This window comes from Staurois parvus, unplaced genomic scaffold, assembly GCF_062004578.1.
Source record: "Staurois parvus isolate SC_StPar_1 unplaced genomic scaffold, SC_StPar_1.0 ptg000569l, whole genome shotgun sequence".
Classification (NCBI taxonomy): Eukaryota; Metazoa; Chordata; class Amphibia; order Anura; family Ranidae; genus Staurois; species Staurois parvus.
In genome coordinates this window covers 875070-895283 of record NW_028318365.1, presented here as the reverse complement: position 1 = coordinate 895283, position 20214 = coordinate 875070, and the positions used below count along the sequence as shown (strand labels likewise).

The window sequence follows — 20214 nt, the reverse complement described above, 5'->3', positions numbered from 1 at the left end:
GTAGAAGTGCTCTGTAGGCAGGAAGGGGGTAGAAGTGTCCTGTAGGCAGGAAGGAGGTAGAAGTGCCCTGTAGTCAGGAAAGGGGTTTAAGTGCCCTGTAGGCAGGAAGGGGGTAGAAGTGCCCTGTAGGCAGGGAGGGGGTAGAAGTGCCCTGTAGGCAGGGAGGGGGTAGAAGTGCCCTGTAGGCAGGGAGGGGGTAGAAGTGCCCAGTAGGCAGGGAGGGGGTAGAAGTGCCCTGTAGGCAGGAAGGGGGTAGAAGTGCCTGTAGGCAGGAAGGGGGTAGAAGTGCCTGTAGGCAAGTGGTTAACTGCTTGCCAACCATGCTATAGCCAAAAGATGGCTACAGCACGGTTGTCTAGTTCTGGGAGGGCGTCCCACAACGCGAACCCAGTGGCACACACCCTGCACTGCCAGTGATCGCTGTGTCCTACGGATACAGCTGATCACGTGATAAGGTAAAAGGCCAATCACAGCAGCCTTTTACCACGTGATCAACTCTATCCAATGACACAGCTGATCACAGTGTAAATAGAGTTGCTGGTTATCGGCTGCACGCTGTCACAGATTGAAGAAAGTACTGCAGATAACCCGCAAATGTGACGGGAAATCTGCACTAATAATCAGAGCACTGATTATCAGTGCCATTCAGAAGGGCCCAGCAATGCCGCCCAGCAGTGTCATCCATCAGTGCCCAGCGGAGTCGCCTGTCAGTGCTGCCCAGCAGTGCCACTTGTCAGTGCCGCCCATCAGTGCTGCCCATCAGTGCCGCCCATCAGTGCCACCCATCAATGATGCCCAGCAGTTCCGCCAGTCAGTGCCGTCTGTCAGTGCCTCCAGTTGGTGCTATCAGTCAGTGCCGGTTATCAGTGCCCATCATTTCCTTCATATCAGTGCATCACCAGTGCCGCCTCATCAGTGCTACCTATCTGTGCCGCCTCATTAATGCCCATCAGTGCTGCCTATCAGTGCAGCCTCACCAACGCACATCAAAGAAGAAATATTACCTGTTTGCAAAATTTTAGAATAGAAGCAAAGGAAACCTTTTATGTTTTTAATTTTTTGCTCTTTTTTCATTTATAGTGCAAAAAATAAAATACTCAGTGGTGATTAAATACCACCAAAAAAAGCTCTATTTGTGTGAAAAAAAATGATAAAAATTGCATATGAATACAGTGTTGCATGACCGCACAATTGTCATTGTTAAGTGCAACAGCACTGAAAGCTGAAAATTGTCCTGGGCAGGAAGGGGGTAGAAGTGCCCGGTAGGCAAGTGATTAATTCCAGTGTTGGCACTTTGACATAATAAAGTTGGTTTTGTGTTGCAGTTTGGGCATTCGGGCTCAAAAAGGTTCGCCATCACTGCTATATATATATACAAATGATGATGTACATATGCTTTCTATATATATAACACAGGTGTCAAACACCTGTATCCAGATCCTGCCCTCTAGGTTATTCCATGTGGCCCTTGCACCTCTCCTGCAGGTACCCCTTGTCTCCTCCCCCACCTTGTCTCAGCAGTCGGCAGCAGAGAGGAGAAAAGAACTCCTCTACCAAATCCTGTACTTCTCAGTGCAGCTGCAGCATCCCCTCATCTCCACCTCCCTTGGTCTCAGCATTCAGCAGACTCTGGTAATTGAGTCAACTTCTCCTCTGGTCCTCCTCCAGACCCTGCACTTTCTTCTTTCCCGCTCTGCCCCCAAAGGAGGTGCACGGTGATGTTAGGGTGGGTGTGGGGTTCTTGGCATCTGATGTAATGGGGGGGTGAGGTGCTCTGGACATCTAGTCTTACAGTTAGAACTGGCCCTTTGAGGACAACCATAATGCTGACACAGCCTGCGATGATATATAAGATATATTTATTAATGATCATTAAAAATAAAAACCAACTTTAGCCCTTTATATAGAATTCTGATTTTTTTTTTTTTTTTTGTACAGGTGGATTGATGAGCCACGTTTTCGGTCATGCTGGTGTTTGTGAATACAACTCAGTCACATGGGAAACCAAACATCTGGGTGTCTTAATTGACTGAAAGTTTTTATTGCAGTTCACTGGAGGAGTCACACAGGACACAAGTCATATCCGTGTTCTACATGTCATAAGTGCTTTGGGTCCTCTTCAACACTGATCCAACCTCAGAGGACAACATGAGAAAAGTCATTTCAGTGTTCTGGAAGTGACAATTGCTTTACAGTAAAGTCCAGCCCGTGTATACATAAGAGGAGTCATTTCAAGCGATTTCTTGTTTGGAACGTGACAAAGATTTTACAATGGAGGCAAAACATATCACACACCAGAAGGTTCACACTGGAGAGAAGCCATATCAGTGTTCTGAGTGTGACGAAGCTTTTACATGGAAGTCACATCTTATCAGACACCAGAGGATCCACACTGGAGAGAAGCCATATCAGTGTTCTGAGTGTGACGAAGCTTTTACATGGAAGTCATATCTTATCAGACACCAGAGGATGCACACTGGAGAGAAGCCATATCAGTGTTCTGAATGTGACAAAGCTTTTACATGGAAGTCAAATCTTATCAGACACCAGAAGGCTCACACTGTAGAGAAGTCATATCAGTGTTCTGCATGTGACAAAGCTTTTACACAGAAGTCATATCTTATATCACACCAGAGGATCCACACTGGAGAGAAGCCATATCAGTGTTCTGAATGTGATAAAGCTTTTACACGGAAGTCACGTCTTATCATACACCAGAGGATCCACACTGGAGAGAAGCCATATCAGTGTTCTGAATGTGATAAAGCTTTTACACACAAGTCACATCTTATCATACACCAGAGGATCCACACTGGAGAGAAGTCATATCAGTGTTCTGAATGTGATAAAGCTTTTACACACAAGTCACATCTTATCATACACCAGAGGATCCACACTGGAGAGAAGCCATATCAGTGTTCTGAGTGTGACAAAGCTTTTACACACAAGTCAAATCTTTTCATACACCAGAGGGTTCACACTGGAGAGAAGTCATATCAGTGTTCTGAATGTGACAAAACTTTTACACACAAGTCAAATCTTATCATACACCGGAGGATGCACACTGGAGAGAAGCCATATCAATGTTCTGAATGTGACAAAGCTTTTTTAACCAAGAAAGAGCTTATCATACACCAGAGGGTTCACACTGGAGAGAAGTCATATCAGTGTTCTGAATGTGACAAAGCTTTTACACACAAGTCAAATCTTTTCATACACCAGAGGATCCACACTGGAGAGAAGTCATATCAGTGTTCTGAATGTGACAAAGCTTTTACACAGAAGTCACATCTTATCACACACCAGAGGATTCACACTGGAGAGAAGCCATATCAGTGTTCTGAATGTGACAAAGCTTTTACACACAAGTCATATCTTATCACACACCAGAGGATCCACACTGGAGAGAAACCACATCAATGTTCTGAATGTGATAAAACTTTTAAACAGAGAGGAAACCTTGTCATACATGAGAGGGTTCACACTGGAGAGAATCCATATCAATGTTCAGAATGTGATAAAGCTTTTACAGGTAATGCCGGGCTAATCTATCACCAGAGGATTCACAAGCTTGAGCTGCATAGAGGAAACTCCAGAAGAAGGGGCAATATTAAAGAAGTCACAGCTGTCCCATTAGGCTCACAGGCCCAATGTCTTCCCACAAACTAGGGAAGACATGATGCTACTTAAAAAAACAACTTTGAAGAAACAGGACTCTAATGATCGGATTCATTGGGTTTAGTGATTATGTCCATCAGAAACACACCTAGAAGGCCTGTGAATATTTTACCTATGGACATTTCTTCAGACAAGCAGCAATGACTGAACTGTATTCCTCATCATTCTCATCTTTATCCTTTTTTATGGAGCATTGACTGAACATGTAATGCATTTTCATCATTCACTAACTGAGCTATGTTCCCATGTGTTTTCTTCATTGCCAGAATCTGACCAACCAATACATGACCAACATTGCCTCAGTACCAGAGTCTAGGATGGGGTCCAATGGCTTCTTGCCAAGCCTCTGAAAACTCATTAGGAGAGTCCATTCCAGGTTCTTTTGAGAACTGATACATCATAAGCTAGGCTTGAGGGCTCCAGCTAAGCCCACCTTGACCACAACGCCCATTACATGTTCCACCTCCTCTCCCATGATCAATGCCTCCTTTCCATGTTCCATCTCCTCTCATGGATGACAGCTTTGCAGGCAGGTCTGTAGCTGAGATACCAGCCAGATAGATGTCTGTTTGGTTAGAGAGTAACTTCTTAAGCTGGTGTAGGCCTTCCAACAAGGAGTTAATGCTGTTTTAGGGGACGTATTCAACAGTACCACCTACTCCCAGCTGGCCACTTATGTTTCATCTGGTTTTCTCAAAAGTGATCCTATCAGGTGAAGATTGGATGTCCTTGTTATCTTTTTTTTTTTGTCCAGCTATTGCTCATCTCCATAAACTATTCACACGGTACAACTGCAAGAGATCTGAACTTACAAAGTGCTAAGTGTGCGGTCATATTCCTACCACTTCTTCTGGGAGACTGAAATTCCTCTTATTGGGGTTCACCTTAATGACTCTGAATGAACGGATCCCTTTTTGGGGCAAAGTTAGCAAAGAGCGCTAATTATTCCTGGAAATGCTAAGACATTGGCACTAAAGTGTAACAATGGGCAAAATCAATAATTACATAAATGGTGTAATCTGTCATTAGCATAAATGTTTTATGTTTTTCCAAGTCTCCACTCATAACATTTTTATTACCTGTTGACCCTCCCAGTAGATCTGTTTTTTTCTGCTTCTTGTAGAAGGCCAAGCTATTTGGCAAAAATGAAAGTTGGGGGGTTAGGAAACACCATATAACACTGCTGGGGGTGCTTACAACTGTCATCTTCCATTCATATGGGGGGTTGGACCTTATAGAGAACCTGGTGCTGTAACTGCTGTAGAAGCGTTAGCTGAAGTTGGACTTTACTTGTTGTGTGTCTTACTTATAATCTATCTAAGACTTCCCTGTACAGGGTGACAACGCTGCTGTGTAATGTTCCTGCAGACTGATCAGGGTTGTCACCCTGTTACAGAAGGTGGGGAAATAACAGTTCTACAGACAGGACCAACAACTGATACAACTATGTTGCAGAGGGAAATCTGAGAATGCTAATGACAGATTGCATTACACATTCAGTTAGCAGACTTCCTGCTGTTGGTCTGATGTTTGAATTGTGTTCTGATATTTACTGTCCTGCTGTAAAAGGTGTAAATGATTGCCCGCATGTTTCCTGTATAGCAGGGACTACAACCTCATATCAGGAACAGTAGGATGGGTACTTACCCAAGGGGGGTCACTTTTTTTTGATTTGGAAGAAACATTTTACATGGTTTCTGAAATTCCATTAATGACACCGACAAGGGGAGTCTTACTTGCTGCTCTAACAATAGGAGAGCCAATCACAGGCCAGTAACATTTCATGGTTTCTCAATGTAATTGCAGAATGTTTAATCCCCATTGGTCCAATGGATTCCTAGTCCTTCCAGATAACATTTGCTTCTTTTGTGGAAGGAGCACCCTAAAATGGCTTCCCTTCAATTCCACCCATAGCTGTACTTTAGGTTATGTTGCCCCTCCCCCCATATCTGCAAGGGAAAGCCTCAATTTCTCCCAATACTCCCCTGGCCTTCCAGTGAGAAGAAACATTTTCTCTGGATTGGAGATGTTTTATGCAGTGAGCCCTTCATAGACGGGATGGGGAATCTAAGATAAGTAAGATGAACCGGTGTACTGGAGTCATGGATCAGATAACCAATGACACCATTGATGTTATAGCAGAGCTGACAGCAGAAGTGGCTCCACCATCTAAGGTGGTGTCACAGAACTGCTTGGCAGCTGACTATCTCTTGGCAGACCAAGGTGGAGTCTACAAATGGTGTCAGAGTGTTGTACATTTATATTAGATCATGAGGATCTCAGAAGGAGATATCTACACAAGATAAAGGAGTTCCAACAGGAACCTGGGTGGGGGGAGGTGGGATCCAATGTTTTGATGGGTTTAGTTGGAACCTGGTTGAGTAATATGGTGGGTTTGCTTCTTAAGCCATTTGTTGCTACTATAGTTTTGATTTTAAAATGTTATATATTGCTGTATTTTCTTTTTACTGTTTTTTTTTGCTTTTGTTTTTAGTTAAATTCACATTTCAGGCCATATGATTAGTTAAACCCCAAACATTTCTTTTATTATCTGAAAGCAGAGACTCTGGAGAATATAATGGTGGTAGTTGCCATTTTTCATGTCACAGAATATTAGCACAGCTGTTTATCAAATGCATATTTTCTGTAAAAAACACTAAAGATAATGTTAGTGCACAAAGAACACAATATATGACCCAATTTGGTTGGTGAAATATAAAATATGGGGTTGTCATCAAGTATATAGATACCAAACATGTCAAACTTTACACATTGTGCATACTTGTGAAATGGTGACAAACTTCAGTACCAAAAATTGTTCAAAGGTGACGCTTTAAGAGCCTTTATAGGTTATCAGTTCAGATAGTTATCCGTGAACGATGGCCTCAGAATGATTGTTCTCACTCTCGCTTGTGCAATGATATGTAAAATGTGTTGTGTGATTTGTTTTGTATTTTTTAAAATTTTTATAGTGTTACTTACATTTTTTCAACTATTTTTTCACTTAACATGGCTTCTATCAGATGGGGGTTGATAGCCCCCCTATGATACATATTTCTGGTCACAGGTCCTCTTTAAAGAGACATCAGAACATTATTAGACCCCCAATGTCACCTCTGTACCCCGAGAAAGATGGTCAAGCACAGATCATGCCTAATCAGCTCCTTCCCAAACCATAGTGACTGGAGAATGACAGCGCTGAACCCAGAAATGACATAATCTCCCACCTCCCACATCCATTCACTGAAGGGGAGATCAGAGATCAGATGTTTGCTGATCTCCTTCTGCTCTCACCGCTGACACCCACCTTGTCTGTCTTGGGCTTGCAGGAGGGACAGCTGAGCCCGGTATACATGGTGGGGGGAGGACCTTCAGTGTGGCTGAATCACTTCCACCAGAAAGCCGACAGTCGGCCTAACAAATGTAGACAACCCCCGGGTGCTGTAGCTATAAGGCCGTGCTGCTGCTGATGGAAACCTTACATTGGCCGGAGTGAAAGGGTTCCACTAATGTACATCTGCCAAATCTGTATCTGAGGAGACCATAGAAGCAGCATTAGAAAGAAATGTGAGCATGGCTTCAGTCAGGCGATGGTCCTGGTGGTCATGGTCTTGTTCTCCTTCAGGTCCTCTCACCTTGTAGATGGTGACATGGAGTTGTGTGGGAATGAGCAGGAGGGGCTCGGGGTTCTCTTGTACCCAATCAGCTTGTTATGGATAAAAGATGAAAGTGTCTTCTGGGAATTTACAGGGATTTGGATGTTTAGAGGGATACATAAGTGGGCGTGGCTTGTGTTAATGAGGGGTGTGTCATATGTTAATCAGTTTTTTAGAATAGATGATATAAATGGTATAAATAGATCCTTGAAATGTAAACTTTTTACCTCTTTCCTTCTGTTGTTAAAGTGTCACATATATATGATTAATAAAGTTGAATTATAATTTCATCACACAATACCGTGGTCTGGGTTCTTCTACAACACATCCCCCCAAACATGTCCTCTTCCAGTTATAGGGGTCTGGTGGAATGGGACACCAGCTGATGGTATCTCTTAGGCCCCTTGTACATGGGGGGTCCAGCCCCCGTGGGTGCAATGCTGGCATTATAATACACCTGGTAGGCACAGGTACAGCGTCCAGCCCCGCTGCCTGCAGCCTGTCAAAGTCTACACTACAGCTGGACGGGGCTCAATGCTGCACCACGTTTACCTCGTGTTTAGGGCGCTCCGTGTTCAGGGAGAAATGACCGCCATCCTGATCAGACAAACCATAAAGAAGATGTAGGCAGGTGCAGTCTGCTTCTTCTACTGTAGGGGGCACCCAACCAGGGGGACATCCCAGCCTGGAGAGGAAGTCGGGGGACACTTGGTTTCTCTGTGGTTTCCCGGTTCCTGGAGACTGTGTGGAATGAAGGGGTCCATGGAGTCCTGGAGACATTTTTAATTCTTTTGTTTACATGTTTTAAAAATAATTTATACCTTAAAATTACTTAAATCCCCAAATATTATATATATTTCTTCACAACAGCAGACACACTAGAGGATAAATTGTTAGTAGTTCTGATGTTTTATGAGTTTTATTATTTTACACAATATTAGTGCAATGATTTATGAAAGGTACAATTTCAGTTAAAAATACAGCAGATGAGAATTCAGAGAAAGCTCCACCCTCATTCATTCTCCACCAATCAAGGATCTCACTCCAGTTACCCAGTCACAGTGGGCATGATTTCCTTGACATCCATCATTGGTGTCAGTGAGATAAATAAGCCCCATTGTTGGTGTCAGTGAGATAAATAAGCCCCATTGTTGGTGTCAGTGAGATAAAATAAGCCCCATTGTTGGTGTCAGTGAGATAAATAAGCCCCATTGTTGGTGTCAGTGAGATAAAATAAGCCCCATTGTTGGTGTCAGTGAGATAAAATAAGCCGCATTGTTGGTGTCAATGAGAATGAGATAAATAAGCCCCATTGTTGGTGTCAGTGAGATAAATAATCCCCATTGTTGGTGTCAGTGAGATAAAATAAGCTTCATTGTTGGTGTCAGTGAGATAAAACAAATGCCATTGTTGGTGTCAGTGAGTATAAAGTGTACCCCCAGCCCAGCATTGGTGGTCAGTGGTGGTACTTACCTGATCCCACCCTCCCTCTGCCTCTCTGCTGATGTCACAATTATACTTTTACTGTAGGAAAGGAGATGCCGGCTCCCAGCAGTCGGGTATAATTGCAGTGCCTGGTGATGGAACCCAGAGAGTGTTCCGGAGTCATCACCTCACTGCTACTCTGAAGAGTCCTGGAACCTGCCAGACATGGACATGAACATTCCAGAACACTTGGAAACAACAACAAGGTTCAAACTATGAGACATTTCTTAGAGCTGCAGTTCCTCTGAGCTCCACCACATGGTGAGCACCCTTCTACCCAGACAGGAAGTGATACCAGTTACAGACAGAAAGTGATGACAGGTACAGATGGGAAGTGATGACAGGTACAGATGGGAAGTGATGTCAGGTACAGACGGGAAGTGATGTCAGGTATAGACGGGAAGTGATGTCAGGTATAGACGGTAAGTGATGTCAGGTACAGACAGAAAGTGATGCCAGGTACACATGAGAAGTGATGTCAGGTACACATGGGAAATGATGTTAGGTACATACAGGAAGTGATGTCAGGTACAGACGGGAAGTTATGTCAGGTACAGACAGGAGGCTCTGGGTGAGGTAAGTCGGGAGGAAGTAGAGAGGAGACATTGCTGTGTCTCCCAGCAGACAGAAGATGTCAGTAATGAGGCTCCACCTGATGCTGGCTGCTGGGAAGGTATATAATCCCCCCGTAGTTTTCATCAGTGCCTCAGTGTTCTGCCTGTGAGCCGCTTCCCTGCTGGATCCTGCGTCCTGTATCTTGTATACTTTCCCTGATTCTGGTTTCCTGCATCCTGTTCCCCCATCTCTGCTCCCCTGATTCCCAGTCCTGGTTCTGCCCGGTGTATGTCAGCTTCCCTCCATTGTACACAGTGTATTATAGTCAGGTTGTTGGGTTGGTTATTTGCTGTCACATTTATTTGTCACTTTTGCTTTGTTTATGGTCTGTGGGTGTCGGAGGGTGTCATGTCCATTAGTAAACTCCACTTAAAGCGATTGTAAAGGCAACATTTTTTTTCTTTTAAAACAAACATGTCATACTTACTGCTGTGTGTGATGGGTTTGCACAGAGCAGCCTGGATCCTCCTCTTCTCAGGTCCCCCACAGGTGCTCCTGGCCCCTCCCTCCTGTTGAGTGCCCCCACAGCAAGCATCTTGTTATGGGAGTAATTTAGTCCGGACTAAGTGTCCGACGATTATCTGTTCCTGTCCTAATTAATCATGCTAGCTCTTTAGTGCACGCACATGAAGAAAGCCACAATGACACGTGTAGTCTGTGAAAACTTCTAGTTTATTGGAATGAAAAAGTGAGTTTATATATGCAAGATAATGCAAGGGTGGTGAGCAGTGTTACTAGGCTACGTACAGTCAGGTCCATAAATATTGGGACATCGACACAATTCTAACATTTTTGGCTCTATACACCACCACAATGGATTTGAAATGAAGCTAACAAGATGTGCTTTAACTGCAGACTGTCAGCTTTAGTTTGAGGGTATTTACATCCAAATCAGGTGAACGGTGTAGGAATTACAACAGTTTGCGTATGTGCCTCCCACTTGTTAAGGGACCAAATGTAATGGGACAATTGGCTTCTCAGCCGTTCCATGGCCAGGTGTGTGTTATTCCCTCATTATCCCAATTACAATGAGCAGTTAAAAGGTCCAGAGTTAATTTTAAGTGTGCTATTTGCATTTGGAATCTGTTGCTGTCAACTCTCAAGATGAGATCCAAAGAGCTGTCACTATCAGTGAAGCCATCATTAGGCTGAAAAAACAAAACAAACCCATCAGTGAGATAGCAAAAACATTAGGCGTGGCCAAAACAACTGTTTGGAACATTCTTAAAAAGAAGGAACGCAGCGGTGAGCTCAGCAACACCAAAAGACCCGGAAGACCACGGAAAACAACTGTGGTGGATGACCAAAGAATTCTTTCCCTGGTGAAGAAAACACCCTTCACAACAGTTGGCCAGATCAAGAACACTCTCCAGGAGGTAGGTGTATGTGTGTCAAAGTCACCAATCAAGAGAAGACTTCACCAGAGTGAATACAGAGGGTTCACCACAAGATGGAAACCATTGGTGAGCCTCAAACACAGGAAGGCCAGATTAGAGTTTGCCAAACGACATGTAAAAAAGCCTTCACAGTTCTGGAACAACATCCTATGGACAGAGGAGACCGACATCAACTTGTACCAGAGTGATGGGAAGAGAAGAGGATGGAGAAGGAACTGCTCATGATCCTCAGCATACCACCTCATCAGTGATCATGGTGGTGGTAGTGTCATGGCGTGGGCATGTATGGCTGCCAATGGAACTGCTTCTCTTGTATTCATTGATGATGTGACTGCTGACAAAAGCAGCCGGATGAATTCTGAAGTGTTTCGGGAATATTATCTGCTCATATTCAGCCAAATGCTTCAGAACTCATTGGACGCTTCACAGTGCAGATGGACAATGACCCAAAGCAGACTGCAAAAGCAACCAAAGAGTTTTTTAAGGGAAAGAAGTGGAATGTTCTGCAATGGCCAAGTCAATCACCTGACCTGAATCCGATTGAGCATTTCACTTGCTGAAGACAAAACTGAAGGGAAAATGTCCCAAGAACAAGCAGGAACTGAAGACAGTTGCAGTAGAGGCCTGGCAGAGCATCACCAGGGATGAAACCCAGTGTCTGGTGATGTCTATGCGTTCCAGACTTCAGGCTGTCATTGACTGCAAAGGATTTTCAACCAAGTATTAAAAAGTGAAAGTTTGATTTATGATTATTATTCTGTCCCATTACTTTTGGTCCCTTAACAAGTGGGAGGCACATATGCAAACTGTTGTAATTCCTACACCGTTCACCTGATTTGGATGTCAAATTAAAGCTGACAGTCTGCAGTTATAGCACATCTTGTTCGTTTCATTTCAAATCCATTGTGGTGGTGTATAGAGCCAAAAATGTTAGAATTGTGTCCATGTCCCAATATTTATGGACCTGACTGTATACGCTTCTAATTGGTCATGTCTAGAGATGAGCGAATCGAACATGACGAAGTGGAATTCGTTTCAAAGATTTGGAAAAATTTGATTCGCGACGAATCCGAAGATTAGCAAACTTCGGATGCACGAATCGAATTTTCCCAAAAATGGCGGCGACATGTGTGGCGACGGAGCGGGGATCTCTGGGAAGGCACGCAGACAAGGCGCGCTGACCCATAATGCATTCATTCATGACATGTGATCACATTAGCCAATCAGCAGCCAGCCAGCCAGCACTGTGTAATGGTGGAGCTATAAATCGCGGCCATCTTAGAATTCTCCATTAGCCTCCGGTCATTCAAGAGAGACAGACCTGTGTCTATTAAGGGACAGAGTTAGGGCCACAGAGACTTTAGGGCCACAGAATCGTTACTCAGGGCCACAGAATCGTTACTCAGGGACACAGAATCTTTACTCAGGGACACAGAATTGTTACTCAGGGACACAGAATTGTTACTCAGGGACTCAGAATCGTTACTCAGGGACACAGAATCGTTACTCAGGGACACAGAATTGTTACTCAGGGACACAGAATCGTTACTCAGGGACACAGAATCGTTACTCAGGGACAAAGAATTGTTACTCAGGGACATAGAATCGTTACTCAGGGACACAGAATCGTTACTCAGGGACACAGAATTGTTACTCAGGGACACAGAATCGTTACTCAGGGACACAGAATCGTTACTCAGGGACACAGAATTGTTACTCAGGGACACAGAATTGTTACTCAGGGACACAGAATTGTTATTCAGGGACACATAATTGTTACTCAGGGACACAGAATCGTTACTCAGGGACACAGAATCGTTACTTAGGGCCACAGCTATCAAAGAATCGAAAATTTAAAGTGACATACACCCTTTTTTTTTTGGTGGCTGTCGTGCACAGTTGGTGCTGCAGTTTGCCGATTGTGCAAAATAAACTGACTTTCTGCTTCACAACCACTATTGTACGTTCAAAGAGTTAAATCCATTTACACGCCGGCTGGCGGTAATATTTTTTGGGTGATTAGTGCATTCCAGTGACACAAACATACAGTTTCCAGCCAACGGCAAGCTGCAATTGACCGATTGTGTACAATAAACTGACTTTCTGCTTCACAACCACTATTGTACGTTCAAAGAGTTAGATCCATTTACACGCCGGGTGGCGGTAATATTTTTTGGGTGATTAGTGCATTCCAGTGACAGAAACGTACAGTTTACAGCCAACGGCAAGCTGCAATTGACCGATTGTGCTAAATAAACTGACTTCCTGCTTCACAACCACTATTGTACGTTCAAAGAGTTAAATCCGGTTTTATTTTTGGGGTGCTTATTGAATTAAAGAGTATGTCAGACAACACGCAGAGGAGTGGCAGCAGAGGAAGGGGTTGAGGCAGCACTAGTCGCAGCCAGAGGCCAGTGCTCCCGGTGTCATCCAGCGGTCGTGTCTCCACCGACAACCCTGCCGTCATCGATTGGTTGACTCGGTCGTCTTCCTCTTCCCAGGTCACCTCTGACACCTACAGCCAACGGTCGGTGGGTACGTCAGACACAACCGTTAGTTGGCATGGCCCGGGAGCAAGCCCACTGAAATCACGTGTCCTTGACCTGCCCCTGTCCTTTGGTGTTCCCTCACCAAGCGAAGTTTCGCATGCTGTGGGCTCAGCCCCACTGTACAGTGAGGAAGAGCTAACAGAGGGCGGTCAGGAACGGGGGGAGACATCCGCCTCTTCAGCAGCCAGGCGATGAAGTACTGGCAAGGAGAGTGGCTCGGTAGCCGGTCTAGAGACAGGTCTGTCTCCTGACCCAGACGCAGCCGAGGGGGCTAGTAGTGAGGCGGAGACCCTAATTGATGATGAGGAGGTTGATCGCACTTGGCAGCCTCGTCGTCATCAGGCTATTGCTTCCGCATCATCAGGAGAAGAGGGTGCCAGCTTGCCAGCGAGCAAAACAGTCGGTGGGTTGCCCAGGAGGCAGCAGGGTCGCAGCAGTGTCAGTGGAGCCAAACGGCCACGGAGTAGAGCACCAGCTCCACTGCAGCCTACCACCACGGCCAGTAGTGGTGCCGGTGTGCACGGAGGAAGTAGCAGTCAGCCAGTGAGGAGTAGCGGGGGCAAAGTTTCCTACTCGGCGGTACGGCAATTTTTCGTCACGCCGCCCGAGGAAGTAAACGTAGCCGTATGTCGACTATGTGGCCAGAAAGTCAAGCGTGGCCAGGGGGCCAATGTTGGGACTACAGCGTTGCGTCAGCATATGCAGCGTCGCCATTCGGTGGCCTGGGAAAACCGTGATAAAGATACGGCGGTTCTGCCTGCCCCAGCCCCCGCTCCATCACCCGCTCCGTTACTTGCTCCGTCACCCGACGTCAATCACCCTCTATCAGCCAGTCAAGGCTCCAACACCTCTGCTGAGGGGAGTTGTCGCTCGTTGGCATCTTCCGCTCGTTCAGATGCTCCTTCTCCTGCTACTCCTCTTCTCGGATTCCGTCAGCAGTCTTTCTTGGAATCCGTTTCCAAGAGACAACAGTTTGCGAGCACGCACCCGACGGTGCAGAAGCTGAACGTCCTCCTGTCCAAGTTGCTGGTGCTGCAGTCCCTCCCTTTCCAAGTGGTGGACTCAGCACCTTTCCGAGAAATGATGGCTTGTGCCGAGCCGCAGTGGAGAGTGCCAAGCCGGCATTTCTTCGCCAAAAAGGCAGTGCCAGCCCTGCATTCACATGTAGAAGAGATGGTGGGCCAGTCTTTGAGCATGTCGGTCTCTGCCAAAGTGCACGGCAGCGCCGACGTGTGGAGCTGTAACTACGGTCAGGGACAGTACATGTCATTTACGGCCCACTGGGTGAACGTGGTGCCGGCACAGCCGCACCAGCAACTTGGACAGGTCACGCCGCATTTGCCTCCACGTTTGCACGTCCTTGGTCCAGCAAAGATGTCCGCCTCTACCACCTCTTCTTCCGCCGTGTCCTCAGCCGCCACCCCCGTGCCAAGTCCCATTACCCGACCGGCATATCACATGTGCAGGGCGCAACGGTGTCACGCTGTGCTGCACCTGGTATGCCTTGGCGAACGTAGTCACACAGGGGAGGAACTTCTGAGTGTAATGAACAGAGAAATCGACAGATGGCTGTCTCCGCGCAAACTGAAAATCGGAACCATGTTGACCGACAACGGAAAGAACATGGTGTCTGCTCTGCGTCAAGGAAGGTTGTGCCATGCGCCATGCATGGCTCACGTGTTCAATCTGGTTCTCAAGCGGTTCCTAAAATCCACCATCCTACTGCAAGACATCCTTAAAATGTCACGTAAACTTTGCATGCATTTCAGCCATTCCTACACCGCAAAGCACACCCTCCTTGAGCTGCAGCGGCAGAACGGAATTCCACAGCATCGCCTGATCTGCGACGTTGCAACAAGGTGGAATTCAACCCTACATATGTTAGACCGCCTTTACGAACAGCGAAAGGCCATCACCGATTTCCTGATGTTACAAGCGGATAAAGGTACTCCCCTGTGTAACTTCGATGTCAGCCATTGGCAGCTCATGCGTGACACCTGCCGCTTGCTCAGGCCCTTTGAGGAGGCCACGCTATTCGTGAGTCGGCAGGACTATGGGATGAACGACGTCATTCCTCTGTTGCACATCCTGGAACAAATGCTGTTAACAATGGCTGGTCAGGGTGCGGTAGACGTGGCGCACAGATCTCAACGCCACATGACCCCTGTGGGGGCAGGACAGGAAGAAGAGGAGGAGGTAGAGGAGGACATTGGTGCTCAGGAATTATTGAGTGAAATGGGTGGTTTTTCCACTCAGCGGACAGGAGTGGAGGAGCAGGAGCATCTGGTAGAGGAGGAGGAGGAGACAGAGGACCCAGACGCACCGTGGCAGTATGCTGTGGAGATGGAGGCAGGGAGTCCCTCGCATTCCTTGGCACAAATGGCCCATAGCATGCTCGGTTGCTTGCGTAGCGACAGCCGAATAATAACCATCAGACAGAGGGATGACTTTTGGCTGTCCACCTTGTTGGACCCTCGCTACCGTTCAAAAATGGTGGCCTTTTTCACACCTGCTGAGAGGGAGGCCAAAATAAAGTACTATAAAAACCACCTATGTAGTCATGCAGTATATAGCCCTATCGGCCACTTTCTGGCATCCAGTTGCTGTAGCCCCCATCACCACACTGTGCCACGGGCCCCTGTACCGCCTTCTCATACTGCTGCCAGATCCATCCTCTGCCATGTGCGTCTTTGTCGTCTGCTCACGCTGCTGTTTTAAACCTAGGCCTGTGTATGGCTTCCGAATACTGCTGCCTCCACCGCCACCCTGCGCCATGTGCCTCTGTCGTCTGCTCACGCTGCTGACGGCTTCCGCTTTTTAACCTAGGCCTGTGTATGGCTTCCGAATACTGCTGCCTCCACCGCCACCCTGCGCCATGTGCCTCTGTCGTCTGCTCACGCTGCTGACGGCTTCCGCTTTTTAACTGAGGCCTGTGTTTGGCTTCCGAATACTGCTGCATCCACCGCCACCCTGCGCCATGTGTCTCTGTCGTCTGCTCACGCTGCTGACGGCTTCCGCTTTTTAACCTAGGCCTGTGTATGGCCTTCAATTGAAGCTGCTTCTGCTCCGCCACTCTGCCATTGGACTCTTGATAGTCGTCTCCCCACGCTGCTGCTGGGGGGACTTTTTAACATAGGCCTCTGTATGGCCTTCAATTTTAGCTGCTTACGCTCCGCCACTCTGCCATGGGCCCCTGTACCGCCTCCTCATGCTGCTGCCAGGCCCGTAATCTGCCATGGGCCCCCATACCGACTCCTCATGCTGCTGCCAGGCCCGTAATCTGTCATGGGCCCCTGTACCGCCTCCTCATGCTGCTGCCAGGTCCAGAGTGTGTCATGGGTCCCTGTACGGCCTCCCATTGCTGCTGTCTCCATCGCCACACTCTGCCATGTGCCACTTTCAGGTCTCCTCACACTGCTGGTGGGTTCCATTTTGTCATAGGGTGCTGTATGGCCTCCCATTGCTGCTGCCAGGCCCGTAATCTGCCATGGGCCCCCATACCGACTCCTCATGCTGCTGCCAGGCCCGTAATCTGTCATGGGCCCCTGTACCGCCTCCTCATGCTGCTGCCAGGTCCAGAGTGTGTCATGGGTCCCTGTACGGCCTCCCATTGCTGCTGTCTCCATCGCCACACTCTGCCATGTGCCACTTTCAGGTCTCCTCACACTGCTGGTGGGTTCCATTTTGTCATAGGGTGCTGTATGGCCTCCCATTGCTGCTGCCTCCACCGCCACACTGTGGCTCCACACTCTGGTTTTGGCCCCGTGACTGCCCAAATGAGTGAAGTGTGCGGTGATTCTAAGATCGACGGCACTCATCTGCATGTCATACTGACTGACAGTATTATTTCTCTTCCCCAGCAGACTCCAAGGACATTTAAATTAAAGGTACAGTGTTCTGCACTAATATAAAGGCTCTCTGAAGCCTAGAAACACCCTTTTATAAGTTAAATTCGCAGCGAATATATTCGCCTCGAATCTAATTTATTCCGCGAATTCGGCAAATCAGCCGAATCGAATTTTTGAATAATTCGCTCATCTCTAGTCATGTCCATACAAGGCAAACTTCCTTCAGGGCTCGTGGTGATCTCCTCTTAGGTGTTATCTTGGAAAGAAAATATTTTTGTTCTTCAAGTTCACTCGATGGGAGGGATTGCCAAGCAGCCATTTTTTGAGCAAGGATATCTTAAAGTACCACAAAGCCCAGCAGGGAAAAGATATACACACAACATATATATATATATTCATACAAAGCATTTAGAAAAATAAAAAGTATAAAAGTAGATATGTATAGAAAAATGTAAATATTCAACAGGAAACCAAATAGGCATTTTACCATATCCATCACAGGGGCATCCAAGCAGGCTCAGGAGCAAGCCGCTGCTCTGTGTCCACAGAGTCCCCTCTCCCTCCTCCTTGGCTCACTAGATGTGATTGACAGCATCAGGAGCCAATGGCCCCTGCTCCTGCCTCAGCCAATGAGGAGGGAGAGTCCCCAGACTGCTGAGGATCTTGTGCACATTGCTGGACCAGGATGGGGCTCAGGTGAGTATTGGGGGGGCTGCTGCACAGAGAAGGGTATTTACCTTCATATATAGAATGCATGGAGGTAACAAACCTCCTGATTTTACACCCCCTGTAATCACACTCCTCCTACTCCGTCTTATTCCACATTTCATAGGCATAGCCCACCGATCTGGTCATCCCTGCTGTCACTGGATACCTGCATTCCTTACAAGGGTTTATATTCCTCACCAGTGTACTCTGTATACCGGGCTGTATACCACAACATCCTGACCATTGTACTATGCATGCTGGGCTGTATATGACATACTCCTGACCACTGCACCATATATACAGGGCAGTTTATGACATACTCCTGACCACTGCGCTCTATACACAGGGCAGTTTATGAAATGTTCCTGACCACTGCGCTCTGTACACAGGCCTAAGATATAATCCTGACCACTGTACACAAGGCTGTATATGATATATTCATGGCCACTGTGCTCTATACACAGGGCTGTATCTGATATACTCCTGACCACTGCACTCTGTACATAGGGCTGTATATGATATACTCCTGACCACTGCACTCTGTACACAGGCCTAAAATATAACACTGACCACTGCACTCTGTAGACAGGGCTGTATATGATATACTCTTGACCACTGCACTCTGTACACAGGGCTGTATATGATATAGTCCTGACCACTGCACTCTGTACACAGAGCTGTATATGATATACTCCTGAACATTGCACTCTGTACACAGACCTAAGATATAAACCTGACCATTGCACTCTGTACAAAAGGCTGTACATGACAGGTTCCTGACCTCTACACTCTGTACACGGGCCTAAGATGTACTCCTGACCACTGCACTCTGTACACAGAGCTGTATATTATGTGCTCCTGACCACTGAACTCTGTATGATGGGCTGTACATGACATGTTCCTAACCACTACATTCTTTTTTCTGAGCCGTGCATGACATGCTCCTGACCGATGACCACTTCTAAATGCTGGGCTGTATAAGACATGATCTTACCCACTGTGCCCTGTACATGACATACTACTTCTGACTACTTCACTCTGTATAGGGACTGTATATCATATACTCCTGACCACTACACTCCTCGATGTAAATCACATACTCCTGACCAGTACACTCGGTACTCTGGGATGTAAATCACATACTCCTGACCACTACACTCTGTACTCTGGGATGGAAATCACATACTCCTGACCACTACACTCTGCACTCCGGGATGTAAATCACATACTCCTGGCCACTACACTCTGTACTCTGGGATGGAAATCACATACTCCTGACCACTACACTCTGTACTCTGGGATTAAATCACATACTCCTGACCACTACACTCTGTACTCTGGGATGGAAATCACATACTCCTGACCACTACACTCTGTACTCTGGGATTAAATCACATACTCCTGACCACTACATTCTGTACTCTGGGATGTAAATCACATACTCCTGACCACTGCACTCTGTACTCTGGGATGTAAATCACATACTCCTGACCACTACACTCTGTACTCTGGGATGTAAATCACATACTCCTGACCACTACACTCTGCACTCCGGGATGTAAATCACATACTCCTGGCCACTACACTCTATACTCTGGGATGGAAATCACATACTCCTGACCACTACACTCTATACTCTGGGATGGAAATCACATACTCCTGACCACTACACTCTGGGATGGAAATCACATACTCCTGACCACTACACTCTGTACTCTGGGATGGAAATCACATACTCCTGACCACTACACTCTGTATTCTGGGATGTAAATCACATACTCCTGACCACTGCACTCTGGGATGTAAATCACATACTCCTGACCACTACATTCTGTACTCTGGGATGTAAATCACATACTCCTGACCACTGCACTCTATACTCTGGGATGTAAATCACATACTCCTGACCACTACACTCTGGGATGTAAATCACATACTCCTGACCACTACACTCTGTACTCTGGGATGTAAATCACATACTCCTGACCACTACACTCTGTACTCTGGGATGTAAATCACATACTCCTGACCACTACACTCTGTACTCTGGGATGTAAATCACATACTCCTGACCACTGCACTCTGTACTCTGGGATGTAAATCACATACTCCTGACCACTGCACTCTGTACTCTGGGATGTAAATCACATACTCCTGACCACTGCACTCTGTACTCTGGGATTGAAATCATATACTCCTGACCACTGCACTCTGGGATGTAACTCCTGACCACTGCACGTTGTTTGCAGGGCTGTATGAAGTAGTCTCCTGACCCCTG

At 46.6% G+C, this 20214-nt stretch overlaps 1 protein-coding gene across 1 annotated transcript in view; it reads left to right on the top strand.

The window, feature by feature from the left end:
* LOC149450642 (uncharacterized) overlaps positions 1-3708 on the top strand; it is a 79895-nt gene extending 76187 nt beyond the window's left edge. Inside the window, exon 15 of the mRNA XM_089691684.1 lies at positions 2294-3708. Coding sequence (XP_089547810.1) covers positions 2294-3669 — 1376 coding nt within the window. The 3' untranslated portion in view covers positions 3670-3708. The remainder of the gene's footprint in view (positions 1-2293) is intronic.
* The last annotated feature ends 16506 nt before the right edge of the window (positions 3709-20214 follow it).